At 43.1% G+C, this 21164-nt stretch overlaps 2 protein-coding genes across 2 annotated transcripts in view; both read right to left on the bottom strand.

Annotated features, from left to right (window-relative positions):
• cetp (cholesteryl ester transfer protein, plasma) overlaps window positions 1-492 on the bottom strand; it is a gene marked incomplete at both ends in the record, with an annotated part of 8166 nt that extends 7674 nt beyond the window's left edge. Inside the window, one exon of the mRNA XM_083654162.1 lies at window positions 348-492. Coding sequence (XP_083510288.1) covers window positions 348-492 — 145 coding nt within the window. The remainder of the gene's footprint in view (window positions 1-347) is intronic.
• Window positions 493-3886: 3394 nt separating this feature from the next.
• Window positions 3887-20688, bottom strand: herpud1 (homocysteine-inducible, endoplasmic reticulum stress-inducible, ubiquitin-like domain member 1). The gene is made up of 8 exons (XM_083654266.1): window positions 20353-20688; window positions 18341-18418; window positions 13517-13594; window positions 11545-11792; window positions 11136-11246; window positions 10341-10712; window positions 7186-7330; window positions 3887-6299 (listed from the first exon to the last, which is right to left on the bottom strand). The coding sequence occupies exons 1-8, from the start codon at window positions 20503-20505 to the stop codon at window positions 6111-6113; spliced, it is 1374 nt and encodes a 457-aa protein (XP_083510392.1). The 5' UTR covers window positions 20506-20688; the 3' UTR covers window positions 3887-6110.
• Between the last annotated feature and the right edge of the window lie 476 nt (window positions 20689-21164).

Genomic DNA, 21164 nt, shown 5'->3' with positions numbered 1-21164 from the left:
ACAATATGTGGGCAGACACGCCTACTGTATTTACATGCAGGCAGGCATGGAGATACACACACAACTACTCAACCAAACAAACATTAACTCAAAAATACAGAAACACACAAGTACCCAGGCCAGCACACACACACACACACACACACACACACACACACACACACACACACACACACACACACACACACACACACACACACACACACACACACACACACACACTTCCAACAGTTGTTCAGAGAAAGCCTTTGACTGATTGAATGAATCAAATGTACCGATGAACAAATTAATAAAAAGCACATTTTTGGAAGGAAGCATGAAAAGAAAGGGTCCAAAGTCCCACTCACAGACAACAGCAGCAGGGTAGGTGAGCCTGCAGACAGCTCCGGTGTACCGGTAGGCCGAGACAGGGTCCTGCAGGCAGCCTCGGGACGTCCCGAACAGAGATAGGAGCAGCAACAGGACCAGCGATGGGAAAACGTCACAAGGCATCGCACACCTAAATAATCCTACCTCTGAAGTTTTTAAGACTCTTAAGGCACACTACGTCCGTCCACTCAATCTTACCTCACACTGTAGAGTTCTTGAAAAGCAAAAAAAAAAAAACACAAGGCAGGAAGAGAGTGTGAACCCTTTGACTTGAGTCTGTAGACTTGTTTCTTCTAACAGACAATGCTGTGTTTACTGCAGGACCTAGAGCTTCTCTACTCTGCCGGTGTTCTCTTGACTCACTGTGGGACAGGCTGTGGACTAGAGTTACACAGTTCATCAAAGGACTCAGTGTTTACTCTGCACTGTGAACAACATCTCAAACTATACTCTCACTTTACCTCCGGAGACTTTTGAAATGCTCCTGCAGAATATCAGTCTCTTCTAGTCATGTACAAGGCAGAGAGGACTCTATATTAACACCTATTCTCACACAAAAACACACTTTTGTATTATAGATCGCAGGCACTCTGGATTATAACTATCTAGCCGGCAAATCTAGCCTCCACCCAATCAGAGATGGACAACTTGCGTGAATCACAAAATCTCCAGGCCAAGGTAAGCACAAACAGTATGACTCAACCTCACGCAGGGTTGCCTTAAATAAACTGGACAAAGTACACTATACCAACAGACTCTAAACACTGCTTGGATCGATTAGGGGGGGGGGGCGGAAATAAACTGTGGAACTAGATTCTTATTGAAAAGCAGATTTCAATGAAGAAATGACTGAAGGTAGGCCTACACTATAAAAACCAGAAAGTAGGAATACTAGCAGATACTTCATACACAGCTGAACAGATGCTACACAGAGTAAATCAAGTAAACAAACAAAGTGAATGATACAAACTCTTATTCCAAACTGTCAGTGGCTAAAACATGTAGGAACACAGATACCACAAGTAATCGTCAATACATACCGTACAGAACCGTTTCAAGTGATCAGAAACACACTAGATCCCTCCACCTAATCAGAATGAATGATCAATGCATATCTAGTCCTTCTTTCTGACACTTTCACTGCCTTTAACGCCAGAGAAGCAGCACTTTGTACCGATCTGATCCAACTTTCTATTGAACAATCCCTAATCTCCCTTAGAATCTAGTCGAATGTGTCTGTTCTGCTCCAAACCTCTTAGCCAACTGACTTGGGTTTGGCCCCTGAGCCTAAGCAATAGAGAGGCAAAGTGACCGCCTACTTCCTGCTTCAGCACTGTACCAGGGATTTTTATCCGCCATTTATTTTCCCATAGACATTACGTAAAATGCCTATAAAAATAGTTTTACTTCGTCAAACCAAACGGTTCAGCTATATTTAGAATTGGGAGAGACCATAGCACATTTCACTCGGACCAAAAAAAAACAACGTTGAAAAAATATTTTCTTCAAATCCGCATTTTCTTTAACGTTTTGGTCCAAGTGAAATGTTATGTGGTCTCCCTTGTTTCTAAATATATCTGAACCGTTTGGTTTGAACAAGTAAAACTCTTTTTATAAGCATTTTACAAATTGTCTATGGGAAAATAAATGGCGGATGAAAATCTCTGGTACAGTGCTGAAGCAGGAAGGAGGCGGTCACTTTGCCTCTCTATAGGGGGATGGAAAGAGAAGGGGGAGGTGCAGGTAAAGGACAGAGAGAGATCAGGGACGAGGACAAACGGGGTCATTTCAATACACTAGTTTAGGACACTAGCCCTCTAGCTTACTCGAGTGTGTGTGTGTGTGTGTGTGTGTGTGTGTGTGTGTGTGTGTGTGTGTGTGTGTGTGTGCGCGTGTGTGTGTGTGTGTGTGTGTGTGTGTGTGTGTGTGTGTGTGTGTGTGTGTGTGTGTGTGTGTATACCCAGGGGCACCACTCCATTGACCGTGGAGGTTATGGCATGTTAGTAGGTTATTGCAGGGCAGTAAATACAGTTGACATGTATAGACAGGCATAGGGGGAGAGGACACATTCTACACAGTTAAGCTTCCGAGAAAACCTTTACAAACTCATTACGAACCAAAGCAGCTCCTTCAAAGTAAAGAAAACAGTCACATTACTCTGAAACACACGTGTACCTGCAAACCAAACATCCACATTCAAGATGACACAAAAAAAAAAGCTCAATTACCAATTTTACGATCACTATTTCATGTTTCACATGGAAGCCTATTCCATTCCACCGCTGCTACAGTATGTCAAAAAGGTATTTTCCCCAGAACAGGTCTTGAATCTACATGGCACAATTACTGTATATGTGGCCCTGCCTCTAATTGAATAGCCATGAGAATCCCTAACGAGTATAAGATCATTCTTAAAATACCATATGGCCCGTTACCCTGCAGAATCTTAGAAGTAATAAGATTGGACCCCATCGGAAATAAGCAGGACTTTCCCAGCTTAATGGGCTATCCAGGCATGTTTTTTTTAATGATTTATTTAATGTTTGATGTATATATGTATTGTAACTGCCTTGAATACCAAATAAACCAAACCAAACCAAAAATATTATATATAATAATTCCTACGGGTCCATGTGAGTCCTGGGGCAGTAGTTTATTTTGAGCTGTCTGAAGTTTATTTTTAATCCTTTTGGGGGCGTTATTGTACCATGTAGTGTACTAGCCTACAGGCAGTCAAAATGAGCCTGAATTAAAACTGACTCTAATTTTCTGGGTTTCCTTATCCCAAAAAATGGCCTTACGTGCCAGAAATGAGCTTCTCTGGTTTACCTTGATAATACTGTAACTCTTTGTCCCATGTCTCCACCTCACATCCTGAGTATTTAACTCATGTTTTGGCTGCAATCGGAGTGTCCCCCTCTGTAATAAAGAGCTCTGAGGACCTACACAACCTTTTATCTTTGAACCAAATAATATAGATTATCCCCCCCCCCCAAGGTGCAAAGACAATTTGGATTGTGGGTTTTTAGATATTCCACTCAATACAGATCAGAGGGAATCTCAGGACACTTCTGTCCTTGTGACTTGGAACTGAAACATGCAGCAAATTCCTCCAAAGTGAGAACATTTTGTTAGTCGAGTATTTTAGGAGGCCAAGGGTTCGAATTGGAATGTGGGTGCAGTTAAAGGAGGACTGAGGTGAGACATTTAGTTAGGAAACATGCAACTTAACAGAAGAATCTCCAAGTATGATAGTGTGCAAGCATGTGTGTGTGTGTGTGTGTGTGCGTCACAGTGTGCTGCAGTGCACCAAGAGTTCGACATGTGTTACTATGGGTCACATGACCTCTAGTAACCCCATGCATTTAAACAGGGGGTCAACAAACTTTACTTTTCCTGACCTTGACTTGGTATGCATGTATGAATAACCACATGGACAACAAACCAAGAAAACAATAATAAACAGAAACGTGAAATCCTTGAAATTTAAGTACATTTATTGCATCCATTATTGCAAGTCTCCATCAAAAACACTCCCCATACTACGACCTCCATCAAGAAGCCACGTCAACACAATAAAGACAGATACAGTCAAAGAAGCACAGCAAAATCAATGTTCCAATATTCAGATTTAGATTACTGACCCAAAGTCATATTGGATGTCTAGGAAATTGAGCCCGCGACTCGTATTGCAGCGACTTGATCTAATGACTTGTAAATGTATTGTGAAAACATTGTTACTCATTTTTTGGTCAATGGTCATACACTTTTAGATACAGCTGGAGGATGGTAGTTATAGGGGACTTGGTGGCTTCCCACCATTGGGTGTCACCCACACCAAAATAACATTTTACAGGCATTTCCACGCTGCAAAGGAATCATTTAAACACTTTCTTCTAAACAGATATTTTACAGACACTCAAAATAGCTTCAAACTAAACTTGACCTTTCACCTGATGAGTTCTATTAGGACGTTGGACTTGACCTTTCACCTGGACCCTATGATGTTGTGACAAGGAAGAGTCTGTCCCACTGCTGCAAAACAACGAGCGATCTTTTAAGCATCAAATATCGTTATATTCTATGTTTCCATGAAAAGCAGAAGCTTGCATAATAAGACACATTCTGTAAAGTGCTGTGTGTGTGTGGGTGTGTTTGTACAATAGAATATTTACAAATCTTTTGATTTTTAAGAAGAACGTTATTATTTTACAGAATATATACACAAGAATTTGGCAGAAAGAAGCAGTCGAGTTTGTATTTGGTCACAATCGCCATCATCTGAAAATCCACCCCAAAGCAGAATTCAAGTTATTAAGTTATTCCGACAAGGACCTCACAGTGCAGTTTAAGTGCCATACTGTGGATCATAATTCAATTGGATTTCTGTTGGATTTTGAACACAATTAGACTCTTGCACTGAGTGTGGCATAAAATTGAAATTTGCCAATTTGTTTGATTGATGCAAACGCTACAATGTGTCGTCACTCACAGTTGCTTGCTGCTGGCATGGCAGCAGTTCAGTTTGCTATGGTGACTCCGTCAGGAACAGAGTCTTTGGTATAGCTTAAAACAAACACTTCTGCTGCTGTAAAGTAACAAAGGATACAAGTCTGCATATTTTGAGTAGTAATAATCCCAAACTGGAACATGAAAATTTAAAATCTATTGGTATATAGATTTCTTTTTAAACCAACACTACTGTGTGCCATGTTCAGAAATACTTACTATACATGTCAGAACAGAGTCAGAACGGGTGCATTTTGTTTCAGGGTGGATTTTGGTGCTCATAAACCCCATCAGGTTTTGAGTGTTGATCTGGATCTGGTTTTGACTCCTTCTGAGGGATTAGAGGCTCCATACAAACATACATACAAGAAGAATGAGCGAGGCTCTCACACTAGTCATGTATGTGACCATAGCATGATGAACAGAAGACACACTGTACCGGTAGGGTGCCGCCTGTATGTCATGAATAGTCGGGAGGAAATTCCAGCAGACATCAAGAGGTATATTCCCCTCTGAAAGGAAGCTCTTGGCTGCCACCTGCTGTCTTTCACCGGATAAGGACGAGATCAAGGCTGTCGGGAGCCAGACAAACTTCCTCATCGGGTTTTTAAAATGATGGAAAACGTTGCGTTAAAAACCACTCACCTCTAAAACTAGAGATAGTAGCCAGTAGCCACTGGCTGTGGACACTATTGAATGTAAGTGCAAGTTTGTTTGGTCAATTGAAAAATCAAAGTGTGGTCAGGTGCAGAGCTAGAACAGCTTTTCCCATTCAACAGTTTACAAAACCAAAGACTGAATCTACCTGAATCTACCATTGATCAGCTGTTGGGCTGGTGCTAACTTGTAAGCTTTGTCGTTTGAGCAGTCCTGTAGCCACACCTCGTCTGGATCCAGTTCACATTTTTGTGACACCTTTTGTTACAACTTTCAGTTGGTCCTTTCACAGTCAGGACCTGGTGCAGCAAGAGTTCATATCGTCTAGCGCTACTGTCCAAAATTAGGGAGAATCCAATCAACTGTACAATACAATCCAAACAATGCTTTTAATTTGAGGAAACTTTTCTCGAGTTGGCAGCTCCCGACATCATCCTTAACCGGGCTTGTTTTCTGACTGGATAGGACCGACCGTGCCTCGAACACTCGTCAAAACTCCTCAAGCAGGACTGAAAACTCCTCCAGGAATAATGAAGTGAAGCAAAACATTTCTCTCAATCTTCTGTCTTAGGTGTTCAGTTAGCCATACCCTGAGGTAGCTCGGGTACGAGTGAGGAGAAGAACGCTTTGAAGAACACCCAGGCCGTCCACATGGCCGACACCCTATGAGGAGGCACTAGGACTGCCGTCATTGGTGCCTGTCCGTCAGATCTGTCCTGGGCAGCAGCAGGTTCCTCCCGCTCTCCATCAACACGCTCTTCTGCCTGGAGAGACAGGAGAGAAAGCTCATAAGAGATGATTTTGACAACAACAAATCTTAGGAACAACATTTTTCAGGCAATCGTGTTTTGAAAGTTGTGAAGTCCAGGGTTCCTACACATTTTCAATAAAAAAGTAAGAAAATCCATACTTTCTCCAGACCTTGATTTGTTTTTAATATTTTGTCTGGTGTTCCGATTTACACAGATAGGGGCAGTGGTGGCCCAACGGTTAGAGAAGCGAGCTTGTGACCGCAAGGTCGTTGGTTCAATCCCCAGGACCGGCAGGATAAATCTGGGTGGGGAAAATGAAAAGGCAGTGCTTGCCCCTCCCTCATTACCACCATTGAGGTGCCCTTGAGCAAGGCCCTTAACCCCAACCGCTCCAGTGGAGCTGCTCAGTGGCCAGCAGATCAGACTGTGGTTGTACTGGTCAGCACAACAAAAACATCTTGCCCCTGCTAGCTAGGTCACATCACTGTATAGATGAAGATCGTTCTTCACAGAGACAAATATCAGAATATGTGAGATGATTGGCAGGTCTACATGCTACATGCTTCAATTGTAAAATGCCATATTTGTCCAGGCAGACTCTGTTCTTGACTGGATGTGATTTTGGTGGGTTTTTTATATAACGCATGCTGACAGCGGCTGGGTAGTAAGAGCATCCCTCTATGTGAACATTAACTAACTAAGTAACTAAGTAAATAAGTAAATAAACAAATAAATAAATAAATTGATAATCAAATTCCCAAACTATTCAAGAGCCGGAAATTATCAAATTATTTTTTTAATACTTTTCCAGACTTTCCAGAGATGCGTAGGAAACCTGGAAATCAAATTGAGTCTTTTGTTATGTAAGCAATGGAGTGAAAAATTAAAGTATTCTTACTGGGGCCGGGTCTGGGTTCCTGTCCTGGTTGTGCTGGTTGTCCTGGTTGTGCTGGTTGTCCTGGTTCTGCTGGGCCTCAGGAGGTTGAGGGTCGGGTCCTTGGACCAGCACTCTCCTTCTGAAGGGAAACCAACCAGCAGTGTGCCTGCGGAGGGGGACAGAAGAGTTTTCAATATGAACGCAAAACATGTTTAAGTGCCATGTGCTCAGCAGTGTGCTTTCTCTTTGGTTCTGGTGAATTCAGCAAAAAACATCTAATTCAATCACTGAAGGTCCACCACACATCAAGATCTATAAGGTCCACCAGACCACCACACATACATATCATTCAATCACTGAAGGTCCACCCCACACAAAGATCTATAAGGTCCACCAGACCACCACATATACATATCATTCAATCACTGAAGGTCCACCACACATAAAGATCAATAAGGTCCACCAGACCACCACACATAAATATCATTCAATCACTGAAGGTCCACCACACATAAAGATCAATAAGGTCCACCAGACCACCACACATAAATATCATTCAATCACTGAAGGTCCACCACACATAAAGAGGCCATGGAGGTCACGACTGCAACTACTGTAAGCGAGAAGCGAGCAAACCTGCGTTGCAAACAGCTCGGTCATAGTTTAGCAGTGGTATTGGTAGTGTATGTTGGTATTAACGAGTGTCTCCTCCAAAACAGCTTCTTGGCACAGGAGAGATGTCTGAAACTTGGGGGCGAAAAAGTATTTAAAATACCAAGATGTGTGTTCTCTCTTGTAGTATGCAGTGAAAGCAGAGGATACAATATGCATAGATTTCTTGAAATCGTCGTACTTCAACGTAAACACAGATCATGTGCGTGCATCATCTAACAGTCTTGTACTGTATGCAGTCGGCAGTATTCCCCACTGACAAATTAAATAGAACGAGTTGTACTTGTTCCACAGCTTTATGTCTGCTTCAAAGAAAAACCGCAGTGGCCTTTTGATGCGACACTTGTGAAAGGCTGAGAACAGAACAGAACAGAACAGACCAGGGCTTTTCAAAGTCTGAGACTGTGGGCCTCCCCCCAGACAAAACTTTGAAAAAGGCACCGCCCCTCACTCAATTCCTGGGTGCCTATGGAATTATCATTGTTATTTGATCCCATAAACACTCAACAATTGTGCCAAAATAGCCTGTTTGACATACTTCAGACTTCACCAAATATTTTCTTTTTTTTTTAAAAGGTCCTTCTGAGGGCATTTATTAGTTCAGACTCTGGAAAAACAGTCAAATTCCACAAAACGCTATCTCTGAACTCTCTAAACCAAATCACACACATTTAGGCTATTCTATGTGATTCTACTTACTAGTATCACTATTATCACTCTCCTATGAGATCTCTATATTGGCAAATTTGTTTATATCCGTTACAACTTGTATCTGCCACGGTCATGTGCTAGCCTCTCCCTCCAAAGCACACAATCATTTGCATTTTCTTCCATGCAAAATGAAACATTTCCATGTTTTGTATAGAGCCCTTCGCCACGTTTGCTGTTCCATGGCCTTCATACACTTAGCTTAGCTTAGCCTTGGAGAAAGAGTTTCCTGTTTGAGAGAGAGAGAGCAAATAAAGGAGGGCCTAGGAAAGAAAAGTGAGAGAGAGAGAGATAGAGGCAGACCTCTATCTCTCTCTCTCTCTAAACATTAACCTTCAAACTTCTGCTGAGTGGCTCATTATTAGTGAAATGCATACAGATGGCCATGTGTTATCAAAGGGGTGTGGCTATGTCACACACACACACACACACACACATACACACACACACACACACACACACACACACACACACACACAGTGATGTATAGTTCAGGGCCACAGGAGGGTTATGTAACCAGGTGTGAGACTGGGACATGTGGAGGAAAAGGACAACATGGCCTCCGCTGATGATAACACAACAGTCCTGATACAGTAGAAGTCTGGTAACGGACGATCAAATGGACTCTCTCTCTCTCAAACTGCAACAATGATGCAAGGTTGAAATAACAGAACGCAGAAATATTATGATCAGTGTGAAACATCCACCGTCCATGAACATGGTTCCTCCTTCCTGGGGTGTTCATGTTGATTTGCAAAGAATGTGCGACGCAAGTTCTTTCAAGCTTTACCTTTCTTGAGGACAAAAGCTTACTGGCTTTGAAGTCAATTCAAACTGATTCGATTAGGTACGTTTCCTTCATCAAAGTGTGCTGAAGTAAGTTAAAAAACAACAACATGCGGTTAGGTTTTTGAACGATGCAAGACAGCTGTGGTTTGTTTCTTCTGAATGAATTTGAGATTTGACTAAAGCAGAGGTTCATTTGAATATGAGCTACCGGTAGTCGAAGAGGAAGCACGTAAGCAAGCGCATCCTCCCACAGTACACAGATGTCAAGCCAGACAAACAAGCCAACATGGCTGACCGATCAAGAAAACCTCACATATACAACCTAAGATGGCTGATCCCATAGTGTGTTTGGTGACCTGATGGCTTTACGTTTGTATGTTCCAGACTAGAATAGCTTCACAGCTACTGTGCTAAATACCAGTGACATCTATCTACCCAAAAGTAGGGAATGAATGAGGCTGCAATAGTTCCCTAAACCTTCTGACTGGACGTTTCATTACATCAATCTTAACAAGACAGTTACTGTACTGTAGGTACACATCTTTGCCAATAAGCGACAGACTAGACTGCAGACTATTGATGAATATTGCTAGTATCAGAAATGATCGACTTAGTAATAACCAAATGACTAGAGGCTTAAAATAGCTCCAGAACATTAAACTCTGTAATGTCTGCTCGTCTAATTGTCTACTTACTCATCTTAGTTGCTCTTTTGTTTTCATTTTTTTTGTTATTTTGTTTTCATGTTCAGAAAAATGAAAAATAAAATATTGAAAAAATATATATGAAATATACAAACTGCTACAGTTGTTTTGTTTATAGTATTTCTCTTCTCTTTTCCCAATGTCTCTCCATGTTTATGTTTCAGTCTGTGTCAGTTCTGTGTCTATATATATATTTTTAACTAAGAAATACTTACAGGTACATGATGAGGAGGGTGCTTATATATTATATATATATATATATTATATATATTATATATATATTTTTAAATAAGAAATACTTACAGGTACATAAGGAGGAGGGTGCTCATCACCAGGACAAAGCGACTCAGGCTGGAGTTGAAGTACACAATCATGAGCAAAACGCCCAGTCGTGCAGCGGAGTACATCCAGTCCAGCCAATCGCGCTCCACGTCCTCTTCGTCCTCCATCACAGGCCCGCCCTGCGCATTCATTCGCATGTTCTGATTGGCCGCCCCAGGGTTGATGAAAGCGGCATCCTGTGCTGGGTTTTGATTGGCTGGCAGGTTGTCGATGGGGTTCGGATTGGGTAAGGGCGCTGCGACATGCGCTTGATGGGCTGGAACGGGAGGGTAGGGGCCAATGGTTGGAGTTGGTGCCAGGGAGGCGGTACCTGCTGCCGCCAAAGCTGCATGACTATTGGTGGAAAATAAGACAGGAAGAGGCAAGCTTACAGACTGAGATCAAGAGAGCTAAAAGTATTATAAGGAGACAATTCAGGCAATAAACCAGTTTTTCCTTAACAAATAACTAAAACTGGGTTTAAGGGCCGTAGTTGGTTTTCAATATGGTGGGTCCCACATTTCTGCCTCTGGTTGAAGCATTAAAGGCTACTCTTGTAATAAACAGCTTGTAAAAATAAGTAAACTATTCCATTGTTATCCAAATTGCAAACTAAATAACAGATGTGATCAATCCATTCCTTGATATTAGATTTTGATCAGTCCAATCCCAGATGCAAGTGAATTTTGACATGTGAGGAGAGAGAAAAAAACGAAAAGAAAAACGATTGAGAAATACAAAGTTGAAACTTTCCAGTGTTTATGATTGACAACTTACTATTGCATGTAGTACTGTCTGGCGTAGACGTGCTGGAGCCACAGCAGTTGTTGGGGGCTGTAGAGCGAGTAGGTGGGGAAGGCTGGCTGGGAGATCTCTGCTGCAGCAGGCCTACAGGGAGAGATGGAGGAACAGGAGAAGAAAACCAACATGAAAACAATAGCTGTGTTCAGAATGGTTTACTCATTCACTCACTCACTATTCCCCATGTTGTGTTAGTGAACTATAAGGGGAACGATCGGACACCACCTCACTCTTCTTCCCCTTTGGTAAACACGACCGCATTGCATTGTGGTATATGGGAGAAATTGTAGGGTACATTCACTGTTGACTAGAAATTGCAGTGCATTGTGGGTATCTTATAGTGGGACTATAGAGTGAATCAAATCAACAGGTGCTTTTGACTTACAGTGCAGTGCCAGGCCGTGCAGCTGATCCTGGTACAGGTGCTGGGGTCTGTGTGGGAACTGGGGCAGCTGTCGAGGCTGGAGAGGCCTGTCTTCTCTGCCTCACCTCTGGTGTGGCGGGGACAGACGGTGTGGCGGGGACAGACGGTGTGGTGGGGACAGACGGGGACACGCTGGGACCCTCCACTCTGGAAGACGAGCTGGTACTCTGGGGAGCGGGGTTAGGGCTGGAGGTTGTGCTGGGTGTGGTCTGAAGACAGAAAAAAAAATCATAACATTTGAGCAATAGTTGTAACTTGTACCACAGCAAGTAACACTGTAATATGGTCGTGTACAGTATGTTGTGTACTGTAGGGAAGTGTTGACTAGACATGCAGCCACTTGGCAGTTTCTTCTTTTTGAGAGTTGGGAAAGAGCAGGACTTTTGAAAGTGAAGTGAAACCTTAGCAAGCGGGTCATCAAAAAGGCCCTTTCTGTGTGGAGTTTGCATGTTCTCCCCGTGATCCCTTGGGGTTTCCTCTAGATAGTAACTGCCTGCTAAAAACATGAAAAAAAATAGTAAGCTATCTTCAGCTGTGTGAAGAACTCAAATCTGTAGCTGACGAATGAAAGATGTCAAAGCGCTCCACCCCTTGGGGGATGGTAATGATGAGGAAGTGAAGCCAGGCACACTACCTGCTGGGCCGACACACTACAGGGAGCTGCCTGGCTCTCTTGTCACTTTAATTCTGTTGAAGGCTTTTGCCTTTGCTATAGCTCAGATGAAACTGCTTTGATCTGAATTCATTCAGAAAATAAAATCCCCCAAATTAAAAAATAATCAATTTACTTGAGTTTGGTTGATTGACTGGTTGATTAGATACATGCAGGCCACAGCCTGCTTCCATAACTGCAATTGGTATGTTATTAACTGTAGCTCTATAATGAGGACTGTAACATAGCTCTATAATGAGGACTGTAACATAGCTCTATAATGAGGACTGTAACATAGCTTTATAATGAGGACTGTAACATAGCTCTATAATGAGGACTGTAACATAGCTCTATAATGAGGACTGTAACATAGCTCTATAATGAGGACTGTAACATAGGGCTGTAACATAGCTCTATAATGAGGACTGTAACATAGCTCTATAATGAGGACTGTAACATAGGACTGTAACATAGCTCTATAATGAGGACTGTAACATAGCTCTATAATGAGGACTCTAACATAGCTCTATAATGAGGACTGTAACATAGGACTGTAACATAGCTCTATAATGAGGACTGTAACATAGCTCTATAATGAGGACTGTAACATAGGACTGTAACATAGCTCTATAATGAGGACTGTAACATAGCTCTATAATGAGGACTCTAACATAGCTCTATAATGAGGACTGTAACATAGGACTGTAACATAGCTCTATAATGAGGACTGTAACATAGCTCTATAATGACGACTGTAACATAGCTCTATAATGAGGACTGTAACATAGCTCTATGAGGACTGTAGCATAGCTCTATAATGAGGACTGTAACATAGCTCTATAATGAGGACTGTAACATAGCTCTATAATGAGGACTGTAACATAGCTCTATAATGAGGACTGTAACATAGCTCTATAATGAGGACTGTAACATAGCTCTATAATGAGGACTGTAACATAGCTCTATAATGAGGACTGTAACATAGCACTGTAACATAGGACTGTAACATAGCACTGTAACATAGGACTGTAACATAGCTCTATAATGAGGACTAACATAGCACTGTAACATAGCTCTATAATGAGGACTGTAACATAGGACTGTAACATAGCTCTATAATGAGGACTGTAACATAGGACTGTAACATAGCTCTATAATGAGGCAATTGAGATTTTTGGTCAGATGGGTAAACAGGTTTGATGTCACTGGACAAATGCAGTTGGGGTTATGCTGTACGGCTTCAATAGCCATTCCCTTGGATAATGGTTGTGATATACTAACCTTAGGTCGAGCTCCCAGGGGTCCATGAGGCGATGTCCTGAAAGCACACACCAGGTGCAGTGTGGGAATGCAGTCCATCTGAGGCAGCAGAGATTAAGCCTGATTAGAAAAGGCTAGTGTACGTGGCACAACACACTGATACATTGATTAAAGGCTAGTGTACGTGGCACAACACACTGATACATTGATTAAAGGCTACTGTACGTGGCACAACACACTGATACATTGATTAAAGGCTACTGTACGTGGCACAACACACTGATACATTGATTAAAGGCTAGTGTACATGGCACAACACACTGATACATTGATTAAAGGCTAGTGTACGTGGCACAACACACTGATACATTGATTAAAGGCTAGTGTACGTGGCACAACACACTGATACATTGATTAAAGGCTAGTGTACGTGGCACAACACACTGATACATTGATTAAAGGCTAGTGTACGTGGCACAACACAGAACACACTGATACATTGGTTAAAGGCTAGTGTACGTGGCACAACACACTGATACATTGATTAAAGGCTAGTGTACATGGCACAACACACTGATACATTGATTAAAGGCTAGTGTACGTGGCACAACACACTGATACATTGATTAAAGGCTAGTGTACGTGGCACAACACACTGATACATTGGTTAAAGGCTAGTGTACGTGGCACAACACACTGATACATTGATTAAAGGCTAGTGTACGTGGCACAACACACTGATACATTGATTAAAGGCTAGTGTACGTGGCACAACACACTGATACATTGATTAAAGGCTAGTGTACGTGGCACAACACACTGATACATTGATTAAAGGCTAGTGTACGTGGCACAACACACTGATACATTGATTAAAGGCTACTGTACGTGGCACAACACACTGATACATTGATTAAAGGCTAGTGTACGTGGCACAACACACTGATACATTGATTAAAGGCTAGTGTACGTGGCACAACACACTGATACATTGATTAAAGGCTACTGTACGTGGCACAACACACTGATACATTGATTAAAGGCTACTGTACGTGGCACAACACACTGATACATTGATTAAAGGCTACTGTACGTGGCACAACACACTGATACATTGATTAAAGGCTAGTGTACGTGGCACAACACACTGATACATTGATTAAAGGCTAGTGTACGTGGCACAACACACTGATACATTGATTAAAGGCTAGTGTACGTGGCACAACACACTGATACATTGATTAAAGGCTAGTGTACGTGGCACAACACACTGATACATTCAGGCTAGCCTCTCCCAAATAGGCATGAGTGGAGAACAACAGGATTCTGTGTCACACACCAACAAACGGCCGGTCAAACTGACACCAAAACGCAACAGACGGCCGGTCAACCTGAGCCCAAAATGCATTTGCCAACAAACGCCTGCAGGTCAAACGGACATCCAAATATAATTGCCAATAAATGTGAATGGGATTATGCAAAAAAAAAACTCTCTATAGCCTCTTTTTGGATTCACAAATTAGAGTGATACAGAACAGAACCTGACAGTGCTAGTAGAGCGATACAGAACAGAACCTCACGGGGCTAGTAGAGTGATACAGAACAGAACCTCACGGGGCTAGTAGAGTGATACAGAACAGAACCTGACAGTGCTAGTAGAGTGATACAGAACAGAACCTGACAGTGCTAGTAGAGTGATACAGAACAGAACCTGACAGTGCTGGTAGAGCGATACAGAACAGAACCTGACAGTGCTAGTAGAGCGATACAGAACAGAACCTCACGGGGCTAGTAGAGCGATACAGAACAGAACCTGACAGTGCTAGTAGAGCGATACAGAACAGAACCTCACGGGGCTAGTAGAGCGATACAGAACAGAACCTGACAGTGCTAGTAGAGCGATACAGAACAGAACCTGACAGTGCTAGTAGAGCGATACAGAACAGAACCTCACGGGGCTAGTAGAGTGATACAGAACAGAACCTGACAGTGCTAGTAGAGCGATACAGAACAGAACCTGACAGTGCTGGTAGAGCGATACAGAACAGAACCTGACAGTGCTAGTAGAGCGATACAGAACAGAACCTCACGGGGCTAGTAGAGTGATACAGAACAGAACCTGACAGTGCTAGTAGAGCGATACAGAACAGAACCTGACAGTGCTAGTAGAGCGATACAGAACAGAACCTGACAGTGCTAGTAGAGCGATGCAGAACAGAACCTGACAGTGCTAGTAGAGTGATACAGAACAGAACCTGGCGGTGCTAGTAGAGCGATACAGAACAGAACCTGACAGTGCTAGTAGAGCGATGCAGAACAGAACCTGACAGTGCTAGTAGAGTGATACAGAACAGAACCTGACAGTGCTAGTAGAGCGATACAGAACAGAACCTGACAGTGCTAGTAGAGCGATGCAGAACAGAACCTGACAGTGCTAGTAGAGTGATGCAGAACAGAACCTGACAGTGCTAGTAGAGTGATACAGAACAGAACCTGACAGTGCTAGTAGAGCGATGCAGAACAGAACCTGACAGTGCTAGTAGAGTGATACAGAACAGAACCTGACAGTGCTAGTAGAGTGATACAGAACAGAACCTGACAGTGCTAGTAGAGTGATACAGAACAGAACCTGACAGTGCTAGTAGAGCGATACAGAACAGAACCTGACAGTGCTAGTAGAGCGATACAGAACAGAACCTGACAGTGCTAGTAGAGCGATACAGAACAGAACCTGACAGTGCTAGTAGAGCGATGCAGAACAGAACCTGACAGTGCTAGTAGAGCGATACAGAACAGAACCTGACAGTGCTAGTAGAGCGATACAGAACAGAACCTGACAGTGCTAGTAGAGCGATGCAGAACAGAACCTGACAGCGCTAGTAGAGCGATACAGAACAGAACCTGACAGCGCTAGTAGAGCGATACAGAACAGAACCTGACAGTGCTAGTAGAGCGATGCAGAACAGAACCTGACAGTGCTAGTAGAGTGATACAGAACAGAACCTGACAGTGCTAGTAGAGCGATACAGAACAGAACCTGACAGTGCTAGTAGAGCGATGCAGAACAGAACCTGACAGTGCTAGTAGAGTGATACAGAACAGAACCTGACAGTGCTAGTAGAGCGATGCAGAACAGAACCTGACAGTGCTAGTAGAGCGATACAGAACAGAACCTGACAGTGCTAGTAGAGTGATACAGAACAGAACCTGACAGTGCTAGTAGAGCGATGCAGAACAGAACCTGACAGTGCTAGTAGAGTGATACAGAACAGAACCTGACAGTGCTAGTAGAGCGATACAGAACAGAACCTGACAGTGCTAGTAGAGCGATGCAGAACAGAACCTGACAGTGCTAGTAGAGTGATACAGAACAGAACCTGACAGTGCTAGTAGAGTGATACAGAACAGAACCTGACAGTGCTAGTAGAGCGATGCAGAACAGAACCTGACAGTGCTAGTAGAGCGATGCAGAACAGAACCTGACAGTGCTAGTAGAGTGATACAGAACAGAACCTGACAGTGCTAGTAGAGCGATGCAGAACAGAACCTGACAGTGCTAGTAGAGCGATACAGAACAGAACCTGACAGTGCTAGTAGAGCGATACAGAACAGAACCTGACAGTGCTAGTAGAGCGATACAGAACAGAACCTGACAGTGCTAGTAGAGCGATACAGAACAGAACCTGACAGTGCTAGTAGAGCGATACAGAACAGAACCTGACAGTGCTAGTAGAGCGATACAGAACAGAACCTGACAGTGCTAGTAGAGCGATACAGAACAGAACCTGACAGTGCTAGTAGAGTGATACAGAACAGAACCTGACAGTGCTAGTAGAGTGATACAGAACAGAACCTGACAGTGCTAGTAGAGTGATACAGAACAGAACCTGACAGTGCTAGTAGAGCGATGCAGAACAGAACCTGACAGTGCTAGTAGAGCGATACAGAACAGAACCTGACAGTGCTAGCTGTACTGTAGTTAGTAGCAGCTGCAGTATTTTCAGCAGAAATTAAACAGGTGCTTGGCCCCATGTCCTCGTTGTGGAATCTGCATGTCTTTCAGTGCCTGAGTTGGCTTACGGCTCGTGCTAGCTGCTCGTGCTAGCTGCTAGCTTCTCTCCGGCAACAAGAGCCTCTATTGGGATTCACAGACAAAACCCATGAACTAAAGCCATGAAATATTACACGGGTCCTCTCTTATATGCCGCTTTTGTAGACATGTATAGGCTGTGACAAACCTTTAGTGGGCCAGAACAGACATAACCAACAGCGTTGGCCCAGATGCTTCATGTATCATCAGATAACGGTTGGTTTGAGACAATCAGGCTACATTCAACTTGACGGGCCTGTTTGACACCAAAAGCCAATGTATAAGGAGGAGGAAGTAGGGATGCCACGGTGAGGAGACTTCCCCCTGGGTAATAAACTCATGACAACACCGGTGTTACGGGTTACACCAGACATGTAATACCCCCCCCCCACCTTCTGTTTGTGTGGGTTTCACCATGAAGATCAGACGCGCTCCTCAGCTGGTCTACGACGCAGCTGGCAAGGTAGACACAAGAGCGTGCATATCCAGTGTCGGGATTTGCATGGATGAACTGACTTTTTGCTTACGAGAAGTACATTTATTCAGATGGGGTCGTCGCGTTGTAGCGGACTACTACCCAGTTTATACTGCTCCCCGAACAAGCTAACAGTTAGCCCGTCGTCTGACTGTATTGACAACACCTCGCTTAGTATTTTAAAAAATCGTTTTTGTATTTGATGAACGTGGGCCGCTGATACTTGAAGATGAACAAAATGGGTATTATTTCTCTACGTGGGGGAAAAATAAAAACTTACCTGTCTGAAAAGACCCCGAATGTGCAGATGGTCGGGCAACAGTTTACCAGCATAGATCAGTCTCTGGTCGCTCACCGTCTGGAGGAAAGAGGAGACCGACAGGTTTGTTTGAGTCAAAACCAAACTGTTGAGATGAAGTCACTTTCAGTTCAGTCAGCTGAGCTCCAGCAATGATCACCTGGGTCTGGCTTGATGGTTCAGACAGCTGTATCAAATAAGCTCCTAATTGGCCGTCTGTTGCGTTGCTTGATAGCAGTAGTGGCTAACCTTCTGTTTCTCTGCTGTCTGGATGTTAACTAGCCCAATGTCAGTAGAAACTTAATGCTACCCTTTTCGCAGGAGCCATTTTGAACTGTCAGAGCAGGGTGTGACACAGGTGTAACTAATAACAGTAATGATGGTTCTATTCCATTTAGGTGTGCCACAGCCAGATTGGAACCATCATTAATGTTATTAGTTACACCTGTGTTCTATTTTTCCCCCTGCTGTCCCCTTTGTTACTCCACCCCCTAGAACTCTTATGACATCACTGATGATGTCACAACTTCACATCACGACACTGATGATATCACAATGCTCTTATGACATCACTGATGATGTCACAATGCCTAAGACATCACTGGTGACATCACTTCCAGTTGAGTGACATCACTTCCAGGACAAAACCGAAACAGAGAACAGAGATGAAACAGAGAACAGACAGAGCCGCTGTCTGGCCTCGCCCACCCTGCAAATTGACCGCTGTGCGGGCTCACTTGCTCTCATGACATCACTGATGAAGTCACAGCTTCACATCTTATGACATCACTGATGACATCAGTGATGTTTTTGTGACATCAGTGATGTCACAATATCTCCTATGACATCATCAGTGGGACAAAAATTGAAACAGAGAACAAAAAAAAACATTGCCCACATGTTCCCTTTTATAGATACTACTAGATAGATAGATAGATAGATAGATAGATAGATAGATAGATAGATAGATAGATAGAAAATAATTAAAAACAGGTACTGTAGGACGGTGACATACTTCTATGAGAATTGAAGTGTATACAATTTATTCTTGTCATTTTTTAAACTTTATCAGCTGGTTTTTGGCAGGTGAGCCAAAAAAAGATCATTTTCAATACTGCCAGATTCGGCAGAAGAGGTTGGAGAAGACATGGGAGACTGAGTGTATCATTAATCGTGAACTTCAGAGCTTGAGAGATGTTACAGTCTACTGCCTGCTCCATCCTTATATTCATAAACCTCCCTGCTGATCTGCCCTCTGCCAGCAGCCATACTGTGTAAGTTACACGTGTAACTAGTACAGCTTCTGCTCTGCTGTGGCCTTCAGGTGCATTCAAATCCCTTGTTGCCAAGGCTTCTGTGATTGATTGTGAAACTTGGCAGCTGGCTTTCCATTACAAGAAGACCTAAGACCTAATTAACTTTGACACTCTGAGGGAGACTTGAGTGCGACACAACTGGCTTACTGTACTTCCCCTCCTGACCATCTGTTAAAGGCAACATCCGTGCCCGACGTTGAGCTTTAAGTACTGGTAGTGGTTTTAGGGTATTACCACTAAAGATTCTGTTATCTTTCACAATCACCACACATGCTCTACAGGTTGAAGAAGTTAAATGAATAGGAAGGAATGCCAAGTTATACTGTGAGCTAATTTTATATTAAACAGGAGTTCACACACGTGTTCATGTTAACACGACAAGTTGTTTACTATGTATATGACAAAGTATAGCGACCTTCTGTTTCTGAGAGGGGAAATCACAATGAAACTTGAGCTGTGCTTTCTTTCCTTGCCCCGTGGCCTTGGTAACGTTCATCTAGTTATTTGCCAGCCCAGCTGCTCACACAGACTGCAAAACCTGTCAACGTTAACCTAAAGGCAAATGATTGACAGCTAGGCTAGCATGCCGGGGCTATACATTAAGTCAGCTAGCTTGACATTCCGTAACATAGCCCTCATTTAGCACGTTAGCTATCTATCCCACAGTACAAAACTCACCGGTTTGGTCAGGTAGACGGTCGACAGATGCGTTTTTAGGTCCTTCACAGTCCAGCTCAGATCGACCCCTTCCACGGTCTGGTCCTCTTGAGCCTGGTTGGGCGTTTTGATCACAAGAGTGATCGTCTTTTGTTCAAAACCACCCGGATCCATTATCTCTCTCCCTGCCTGCCTGCCTGCCTGCCTGTCTCTTTCTCTGTAGGTTTCGCCTCTCGGTACAAATAATGTAATCGCCTAAAAGAGTTCACTAGTAGTCCACAGTGTCGCGGTGTTAATATCAAAGACACGAAGATAAACGATGCAAACTGTCTGTTCAAAGAGAAACTAATGAGACTCAGCTTCCACACGGGACACCGTGTCAATTTACAGTACCAAGAGAGGAGGAATGTGTTGTTTCCAAACACACTGTGGCCTCTCCTGATTGGCTGCCGACCGCTCGTGCGCAGACGTGGAGGCTTGGGGGAAACATTCTCCTTTGAGCATGCGCGACAAATATTTACAGTACAAGCGCTCTTCTTCACAAGTTATTCCTCCTCCTCAAATAAAATCGGCCTACTCCTTGTTTTGTTTTTTGCAACATGTCTTCATGTTACATCATCATCTGTTCAATGCAATCAAGAAGCATAGGCCTATAGCCTCTATATGCTATTGCTATGCTTCATATCATGCCTATGCTATTATTATTATGCTTGCATTGAACAGATGATGTAACCTGTTGCAAAAAAGGATTCTCATCCCTTCATCCCTGGAGTACATTTAATTTGTGTGTGTGTGTGTGTGTGTGTGTGTGTGTGTGTGTGTGTGTGTGTGTG

Source organism: Poromitra crassiceps (assembly GCF_964638095.1).
Source record: "Poromitra crassiceps genome assembly, chromosome: 18".
NCBI classification, from domain to species: Eukaryota; Metazoa; Chordata; class Actinopteri; order Beryciformes; family Melamphaidae; genus Poromitra; species Poromitra crassiceps.
The sequence above is the reverse complement of the archived record's forward strand: the minus strand, read 5'-3'. Positions and strand labels throughout refer to the sequence as shown.

Bases quoted from the DNA above. Each gene is read 5' to 3' on its own strand.
- herpud1 (XM_083654266.1), bottom strand. From the start codon at position 20,505: ATGGATCCGGGTGGTTTTGAACAAAAGACGATCACTCTTGTGATCAAA. The intron at 10,713-11,135 runs GTAAGTTGTCAA...TTCCACCAATAG, and splicing joins AGACAGTACTACATGCAATA to TCATGCAGCTTTGGCGGCAG. The intron at 6,300-7,185 runs GTAAGAATACTT...CTGTCTCTCCAG, and splicing joins GGAACCCAGACCCGGCCCCA to GCAGAAGAGCGTGTTGATGG.